This window comes from Chlorocebus sabaeus, chromosome 2, assembly GCF_047675955.1.
Source record: "Chlorocebus sabaeus isolate Y175 chromosome 2, mChlSab1.0.hap1, whole genome shotgun sequence".
Taxonomy (NCBI): domain Eukaryota; kingdom Metazoa; phylum Chordata; class Mammalia; order Primates; family Cercopithecidae; genus Chlorocebus; species Chlorocebus sabaeus.
The window spans coordinates 36,457,492-36,467,489 of record NC_132905.1 but is presented as its reverse complement, the minus strand read 5'-3'; the positions used below and the strand labels follow the sequence as shown (position 1 = coordinate 36,467,489).

At 36.7% G+C, this 9,998-nt stretch overlaps 1 protein-coding gene across 1 annotated transcript; it reads right to left on the bottom strand.

The window, feature by feature from the left end:
• Positions 1 to 5,295: 5,295 nt before the first annotated feature.
• DEFB127 (defensin beta 127) lies at positions 5,296 to 7,020 on the bottom strand. Its single transcript, XM_037993988.1, has 2 exons — positions 6,872 to 7,020; positions 5,296 to 5,667 (listed from the first exon to the last, which is right to left on the bottom strand). The coding sequence occupies exons 1-2, from the start codon at positions 6,927 to 6,929 to the stop codon at positions 5,435 to 5,437; spliced, it is 291 nt and encodes a 96-aa protein (XP_037849916.1). The 5' UTR covers positions 6,930 to 7,020; the 3' UTR covers positions 5,296 to 5,434.
• Positions 7,021 to 9,998: the final 2,978 nt, after the last annotated feature.

Genomic DNA, 9,998 nt, shown 5'->3' with positions numbered 1-9,998 from the left:
ACAGAAAGAAAAATACTGCACTATTTCACTTATACATGGAATCTTAAAAAAAAAAGAAAAGGAAAGTTGAATACACGGAGATAGAGAATAAAGTGTTGTTACCAGGGGTGTGGTTGGAGGGGAAGGAAATGGAGATATGTAGGTCAAAGGATAAAACATCTCAGATATGTAAGATTCAAAAAGTCTGCAGATCTAATGTACAACATGAGGTCTATGATAATATTTTATTTTATTTGGAATTTTTGTTTAGAAAGTAGATTTTAGGTGCTCTTGCCTCCCCCCCCACACACACAAAGGGAAACTATGTTAGATGATGAATGTGTTAATTTGCCTGACTAGAGTGACCATTTCACAATGTATATCAAAATGTCATGTTGTACACCACAAATATATGCAATAAAAAATAAAGTGAGGGTTTTTTTTTTTTGGTCAGTATATAGTCAGGTCTTTTAAAATCCAATCTTACAATCTCTTTTAATTGGTGTATTTAGATCAGTGGTCCCTAGCCTTTTTGGCAGCAGGGACCAGTTTAATGCAGTCAAGTTTTCCATAAACTGGCAGGGGTGGGAAGATGGTTTCGGGATGAAACTGTTCCACTTTGGATCATCAGGCATTGGATTCTCATAAGGAGTACACAACCTAGATCCCTTGCATGCGCAGTTCACAATAAGGTTCAAGCTCCTATGAGGATCTAATGCCGCAGCTGATCTGACAGGAGGCAGAGCTCAGGTGGTAATGCTCGCTCCCACTGCCGCTCACCTCCTGCTGTGTGGCCCAGTTCCTAACAAGCCACAAACCTATACCAGTCCATGGCCTGGGGTGGGGGGACCCCTGATTTAGATCATTTATATTAAATGTAATTATTGGTGTGTTATTTTAAAACCTAATATCTTTCCTAGCATTTTTAGATGCTTCATTACTTGGGCAGAGAACTTTCATATGGGACAAAGCTTGTGGTGTTGGTCCCAGATTTTTAAAGATGAAGGAAATTGTCTAGGAAGTCCCAGAACTAGTAAGTGCATTTTTAATGTAATGGTCTCCAAATGGGGCATTGGATATCACTAATATCAGAGTTTAGAATAAGAGTGAGTCCACCTGTCATAAATATATAAAAATTGACAAAGTGCTCATCATTAGGGATGGGATACACATTATTTATTATAATAAAGAAGACAAGTAAGCAAACACCTTCAACATCTAATTCTAGGGAAAAAAACTAAGGAGAAATTTAGATTCAGAGAGTGATTAGAAAAGACAAGAAATAACGGAATGGAAACATTCCTCAGAAGACTACTACCAATTGGGTAGCAGTGGTCATATAAATTATGAGTTTGAGAATTTAAAAATTACAGAATTTTGTTGTTAAATGGATACATGGGCCTTAATGGGGTTCTGGCAAAGTTTACACTGGTCTGTAACAAAATGAAAAAAATTAGAATGGTAGAACAAAATTTTAAGAGACAGGAATGCATTTAGTTAAAAGTCTGTTTTCTTCTAATATGGCATACATACACATTTTTAGGTGGTGAAATTTCTTTCACTTTTGAAATGATGGTGAGAGTTGATAATAAATTGATGATAAATTATGGTAATAATTGGTAAACTTCTGTAAACCAACAATATCTTTAAAAATTACTGATGCAGGAAGTTCAGGACTGGAAGAATCATAACAGAGGACAATATAAATGAAAAATAAATATCTGTTTAAAGCCATAAAAAAGCCTATGGCAAGATAGAAGATCATATTTGAAAACAAACTGTATGAAAAACAAGTGTGTACAAGTTTTTGCATATGATGTTTTCTGTTTGCTTTCAAGTTTTGTTGTTTACATTTCGGTTTACATATCACCAAAGTAATGTTACTGTATATGTAACTATAATTAGTTGAGAAAATTGCATGATTAACATTTATATCCATAGTCTTTATATAATCTCTATGTTATTTATAGGCTCATGTTTAAGAGAAATGAGAAGGTTTATAATATAACAATGAACATACTCTATAATGAAAATTTGTGGGGTGGTGCTCAATCTGTATATAGAGAGGAACATAAAAGAAGGAAGGCTTTTCTTTTATAAAGATAAACATGTGCCTAACAAAGTTACAAAAAAGAAAAGTATACCAAAAATAAAAAATAGAAATATGACACTAAATTGTGCACTTAAAACAGGTGAATTTTATGGTATGCAAATTTTTTGAAAAACAAGAAAAAAAGAACATTAGTGAAGATATCTGTGTGTGTGTCTGTGTGTGTGTGTGTGTTCTAATACAAATTTATTTTAAAAAGCAGGCTATGAGCTGGATTTGACCTGACAGCAGTAGTTTGTTCACCCTGGTCTAAGTTATTCCTGATTTAAAAAAAAATATATATAAAACAAAATAAAACACAAACCTCAATTCTCATAGATTAACTTCCCAAAAGGTTATTTCTGGCAGTGCTAGATGTCTATTTTAGGTCAAAAGAATGACCCTGTTCTCATGGTCACTCAGGGCTTCAGGCTGACAGAGGCTGTATGTCAACAGTGCTTCCACAATCACCTTGGCAGAGAGATAAGAGATGGTTAAACTACACACTGGCTTTTTTTTTTTTTTTTGAGACAGAGTCTCACTCTGTCACCTAGGCTGGAGTGCAGAGGCACAATCTCGGCTCATTGCAACCTCCGCCTTCTGGGCTCAAGTGATTTTCCTGCCTCAGCCTCCCAAGTAGCTGGGATTATAGGCGCCCGCCACCATGCCTGGCTCATTTTTGTCTTTTTAGTAGTGACAGGGTTTCACCACCATGGCCAGGCTGGGCTCAAACTCCTGACGTCAGGGGATCTGCCTGCCTCGGCATTGCAAAGTGCTGAGATTACAGGTGTGAGCCACTGCACATGGACACACTGGCTCTTAAGTTTCCACTTGGAAGTGAACCTGTCACTTTCAATCACTTCTAATTGGGCAATGCAAGTTGCAGTCTAAGAAATGGAAACTAAACTAAAATTAATGAAGAAGATTTGTTTTCTGTAAAGATAAATCAGATTAATAAGTGAATGTGAGACTTATCAAGAAAAAAGAGAAAATACACAAATAATAGATGTCAGAAATGAAAAAGATGTCATTACATATCTTACAGGCATTAATAAGAAAAAGAAGACATTATAAAGTATTTTAGGATAGCAAGCATAAAAATCTTAGAAAATGGGAAAAGTATACATGCCAAAATACAACAGTTGACTAGAAGACATAGAAAACTGAATTGCCTTTTAACCTGCAATAAACTTAATCTCTAACAATACTTCCTGTAAAGAGTTCCGTTCCAGTTGACTTTACCATTAGATTCTACCAAACATTCAATGTAGAACTGAGAAGCTCTTTCGTAAATAAGAAGAAAAGGAATGTGCCAAATTGATTTTGTGGTTAGTTTTCCAAAATTTAAATACATTTTCAGTTTTAGAATAGTTTTAGATTTATAGAAATGTTGCAAAGATAATATAGAGAGCGCCTAAATATTCACCCAGTTTCTGCTATTGTTAACATCTTATATTACCACAATGCATCCATCACAGCTAAATACATTGCTATTAAATGACTCTACACTTATTATTATTACTATTATCACCACTAGTTTTTCCTTAATGTTCTTTTCCTGTTCCAAGAGTCCATCCAGGATACCACATTACCTTCAGTTGTCCTGTCTCTTTAGCCTTCTCTGATCTTTGACTGTGGCTCAGAATTTCTTCCTTTTTGATAAATTTGACAGTTTTGAGAAATACTCGTCAAATATTGTTTAGAATGCCACTGAATTTGAGTTTCTCTGATGTTTTTCATTGTTTGTCTTGGGTTGCAGGGTTTTGGGAGGAAGAAAACAGAAGTAAAGTGCCATTCTCATCATATCATATCACAGGTTTGTGCTATAAACATGATTTCTCCATAAAATCTGAAACATGACCTTATCAGGTTTATCCATGTGAAATTATTTTTTAACTCCTTTCCGCACACTTCTCTTTGGAAACAAGTCACTAAACACAGCCTATGCTCAAGGGAGAGGGAGATCAAGCTCCACCTCCTTAAGCAGGGACTATCTCCATGAATTATTGGGAATTATTCTGTATGGCACATCTGTTCTCACCAATTTGCTAATTTATTCAATTATTTATTCATATCATCATAGACTCATAGATATTTATTATATGTTGTATTATAATCTAATGCTATCTTATTTAGTTTATTGCTCAAATTGTTGCAGCTTTGGTCATTTGAAGCTCTTTTTGACTGACTCCTGTGTCCCTTTAATATGACCCTATCCTTTGATTTTTAAGCAATTGCTTACTTTCTGGCACCACGAGATATTCTAGGCTTGTCTTACATACTCCCTATCCCAGCCCTAGAACACCAGAAAGAGAGATATTAAGAGAACACATGCCACACATTAGTGGTAAATGTTACAGTGGATGAACTAAATCTTTAAAATGCTTGTAATTGTTATGGTGAAACGATATAAGAAACAAAACTAGAAAATGACTGTGAAATGTAGTTGAAGAAGAAACTTTCCATGTTAATGGTATTCAGAAGGTACATCTTTAAGAATTCAGCAGCGTATGTACATGGATTATTCTTCTTGCATATCAAGACAACAAAAGCACTACAATTTGGACCAATTCCTAGATCTTTTACATTTCCCCTAAACTCCAAACGGCCCCAATAACAAAAAAGATGAACACATTAACAACAACAACAAAGGAAAAACCAAAAAACGTTTGTGTTGGAGTTATTTACTTAGGTCTTCCTCCACTTTATCAGGAAGTGGTGAGCTCCACTGCTGAGCTCCACGACAGTGGAATTTTATTTATCTCTATCTTCCCAGTTCACTGCTGGTACACAGTAGCTTAGGAAATCAGGCTTCCCCCATCGTTCAAATTTGAGTGCTCTGTTCTTCATCCAAACAAAGTGCATGTATAGTTTCCTGAAATGTTCTGTCTTTTCCAGTTTCCTTCCATTAGTTGATGCCATTCTGTTCACTCAAATTGCCTTTCCTACCAAACCTAATCCATTGAAATCCTACTTATTATTACAAGACACTGCTTTCTTCCTAAACGTACTCATGTATTTCCCCTGAATATTTGCTTCACCTTTCCCTCTCCTAAATTACATGTCAGTGTTTCTGAGTTTCTTATTCCAGACTTGCAGACTATAGGATTTTTTTTAGTGCACTTGTCATATCCCCTTTTCAAGGAGAGGTTCTGAGTTCTTACCAATTCTTTACCTAGTATATAACGAGTGTTCAATCCCTGGTTAAAGAACAAAATGAGACAGAAAACTGGCAATGCACTTTATTAGAATATGCTCGAAGGTCATTTTAAGGATAAAGAAAGCAGAAGGAAGAAGATGTAGATCTCATCACCTTAGTTTATTAGACTAGGTTGAGAAGCAAGTGAACAGGAAATTGTATTTGATTTATGTCTTCAAGATTGGGAATTTTTCTGTTATTGTAACATAGTCTTGAGGAAGAGTCAGTGCTAGTGTTGCTGGTTTTGGATGAGGTGAGTTTGTAATTTTTTTACATGCTTCCAGTTCCTTGATATTGAGGCAACAATATCTCCCATTTTCACATAGTGCATTTACTCTGCAGATTTTCCTGCAATGTCCTTGTACATAGTTATTCCAGCACGTCTTAAGTTGTTCAGTTACTATACACAGAAAGGAGCAATAGGACAATATCAGTGTTTGAGACTGAAGGCACGTTGATTTTGGGGAAGATAGAGGAGGTTTGTAGGAATTAGGGGTATGGGGTATCCACAAGGCAGACCCTCATATATTCCAAAGAGGATTTTCCAACAAGGTCAACCTCAGTGTTTGTATTTAACTGGATCACTTGTATTTAGGTCCTGTGAGGTTTTAGGCCTCCCTTTAACATCTGATAGACTCCGCCAAGAACATAAGATCTTGTCTGAGAAAATAAAGGAGCTGAACCCTTGATTCTAGGCTATAGAACTATGCTCTACATAGGAACCTCAGCAAATCTGCCTCCATCCTGAATGCTCCCAGGGCACTACTTACTACTGTATCCCCTCTGATGCCCAGAGAACAACATATTGTTACTATGTGTTTATGTCTGAGTCAAACTATTCTCCTGAGTTCAAACCCACTATCAGGGTCAAGAATGACTTTCATGTTATCCAGTAAGGTAGTGAACTATTGGGTCTTAGGAATGTAGAGGGCCAGGAATAGGCCATTGCTCTTCTTATAATAAGGGACACATGTAAGAGATCTGGTTTTGAAAGAGGAAAGGAAACTCTAATTTTTAAGTTCTTAATATGTGCCAAGTTTCACATGGGTTATATCATTTAATAAAACCCCTGTTAACCAGGTGTCATTATCTCCATAAATGAGGAAACTGAGGTTCCTACAGTCTTCACTACTTACTCAAAGTTGACAAACTAGTAGATATTGAAGACATGTTTCTTAAACCTAATTCCAAAATTTGCTTCTTCCTCTATTCACACACTGCAGTATAATAGAGAATGCACACACACACACACACACACACACACACATATATATTTGAGTAAAAGGAAATACAGCTGAGCATCAGAGTAAAAACCACATCCAAAGACATAAAGGTATCCCTAGATATTGGGATCATTCCTTTCTATAACAACACATCTTTCCCAGAAGCAATTATGACCTCTTTCTAGCTCTGTGAGTATTCCTTTTTAAGGCTAGTACCATGGAATAAGGCTCCAGAAAGAGGAAATTTCTGATGATGTTGGATAAACTTTAGCCAACTTTGAGGGCTCTATTTCCCTTTAGTGTGGATTATGAAGTTCCCTTTAGGCTCTTGAAAATACTCCATCCCACTGTAGATTCGAGTGAGCCTCTGGTTTGGTTTACCTGTGGGTTTCTGGGACAGCAGAATTACAAGAATTACAATGATCAGGAAGAGCCCCATGGCCAGGCTTTCTAGAAGAGGTGCAGCCAAAGCTTTTGGTCCAGTGAACTGCACACTATGCTACCTTCCTTAGAGACTTGGATTCTTATGCACTGAACCAGAACAGATGGGATGATATGAAGTGTGTCCCTAAACTTCTGAACTGTGAACTTTGCATCATGTAGGCAGACACAGGAAATTTGAGGTCACCCACTTTACCCCCACATGGAATAGAGACACAGCATGTTCCATCCCATTGCACTGAATGCCACTCTGTAGGCTGTAGACTGGTGGGAAGAATCTGTGCTTTTCCTACTTTGACTCTCTGTGCAGCTGGACCAAGATCAAAATGTACTCACCTCCAAAAGTGAATATGGCAATATAAACCATGACATAAATCTGAAACTCCAACAATAAGAATTTCTAGTAGGTTTCTTGCACATTTGGAAAGGAGGTATGATGTAGTTGGGTCTGATCTGAGGTCACCTGACTTTTTATAAAAACACCAAGAGCATACACTGGGGAAAGTATACCCTCTTCAATAAATCATGCTGAAGAAACTGGATTTCCATATGCAGAAGAATATATATTATGTGTATATATATATACACACACACATACATATATACATATATATGCACACAATGGAATACTATACATATATATACACACAATGGAATATACATATACGATGGAATACTATTCACCCATAAAAATAATGAAATTCTGTCCTTTGCAAAAACATGGATATAGCCTGGAGGACATTATGTTACATGAAATGTCAGGCACAGAAAGATCACCACATGTTTCTATTTATATATGGGAGCTAAAAAAGTTGAGCACACGGAAGTAGAGAGTAGGGTGGCAGATATTAATATTAGAGGCTGGTAATGATTAGGGAGAGGGGAGGATGGAATGAGATTGGCTAATGGATGCAAAATTATAGCTAGATAGGAGGAATGACTTCTGGTGTTGCAGCACTGTAAGGTGAATATGGTTAACTACAATTTATTGTACACTTTTAAAGGCTAGAAGAGAGGATTTTGAATGTTCCCAATACAAAAGATAAATGTTTGAGGTGACAGATATGCTAATTACCCTGGTTTGATCATTACACATTGTATACATGTATTGAAATATTATATATCACTTTGTATCCTACAAATATGTACCATTATGTGTCAACTAAAAATAAAAGGAAAAATGGCTAAAATGGCCAACATTATGTCGTATATTTAACCACAATTAGAAAAAAAAGATGCACGAGGGTATTTTTTTCCTACCAGTTGTACCTTGTCTTTGAAAATATTAAAATGTTGCCACAAGGAATCGATGTTTACCTAGATCATTCTTTGATCATTGATTACAGTTTTCAAAAAATTTCAACCCTGTTAACCACTGAGATGCATTAAATAAAGAAGCCAGTTGGCTTAGATGAGCCCTATGGCCATTATTCAGGTCACATAGTGGTTTTACACAAGAATATGTTTACACTGAGAGATAGTGACATAGAAGAAATCATTTTTAGAGGCAAATGTAAATTTAAGAGCAGTTACCTCAGAGGTCTCAAGGATCACCTCTCTTTACCTTTGCCATCAGCTTTTATATGGCTTAAGTCCTAGTCAAGGAATTGGTTTTATTATTTACAGTCTTCCTGTGAATGCAAACTTCCCTTATAGGTGACTTGGTGGTGGAGCATCAAATAAAGACCCTAAGTCTGAGCAGTCAGGAGAAATACAAAAAGCCTTCATATTAAAGTTGTATTTCTGAAGCTGGATGTTAAATTAGTAATTATAAATATAAGGATAGGAACGGGTCCTGAGAGCAAGGACAAATTTCTAATAAAACAAACAAATAAAAATAAAATTATAATATTCATATTAGCAGAAGAAAACATGCTCTATCCAACAGAAACTAAAAAAATGAGGAATAGATAAGTCACAACTGGAGGGCAGAAAAAAGTCCTTATAATAGATCAGTAGTTATAATACATTTACATAGCTTAAACTCACTGATTAGATGACAAGGTAATAAAATATCACAAAGCAAGTGGAAGCAGGGTGAGATCACAGGACCACCGGATGGGGCGAAATTAAAATTGCTAATGAAGTTTCAGCACGCATTGTTATTGATAACATCTTATCAGGAAACAGGATTTGAGAGCAGACAACCTGTCTGACCAACATTTATTAGGCGGGAATTCTTCTTGTCCTAATAAGCCTGGGAGCACTACAGGAGACTTGGGCTTATTTCATCCCTTCGGCTTCGACCATAAAAGATGGCACGCCTTGAGGGGGCTGTCTATAAACCCACCCTCAGGGCGCATTCTCTTTCTCAGGGATGTTCCTTGCTGAGAAAAAGAATTCAGCAACATGTCTCCTATTTGCTTTTGAAAGAGGAGAAATACGGCTCTGTTCCATCCAGCTCACTGGCGGTGAGAAGTCTTATCTCTGGTGTTCCCTGAACATTGCTATAATAGCAATGTTCTTTTTTCAAGATGCCCAGATTTCATGTTGTTTGAACACTCATGCTCTACAAACAATTTGTGCAGCTGACACAATCATCACAGGGTCCTGAGGTGACATTTATCCTCCCCAGCTTACGAAGAAGATGACAAGATTAAGAGATTGAAGTAAAGACAGGCATAGGAAATCACAAAGGTATTGATTGAGGAAGTGATAAGTGTCCGTGAAACCTTCACAATTTATGTTCTCCTGCGGCGGCTTCAGCTGGTCCCTCCTTTCGGGGTCCCTGACTTCCCACAACAATTTTCAATCTATTTTTCTCTGTTTTTAGGTTGGGTAATTCTATAGATCTGTCTTATCTTTCCTCTGTCATGTTCCATCTACTATTGAGCCTATACAGTGACTTTTTCTTTTTTACTTTGATTACATTTTATAAAGTTATAATTTCCATTTGATTATTTTTTCTTTTTCTTTTTCTTTTTTTTTTGAGATGAAGTCTCGCTCTGTTGCCCAGGCTGGAGTGCAGTGGCGCGATCTCAGCTCACTGCAACCTCCGCCTCCCAGGTTCACGCCATCCTCCTGCCTCAGCCTCCCAAGTAGTTGGGACTACAGGTGCCTGTCACCA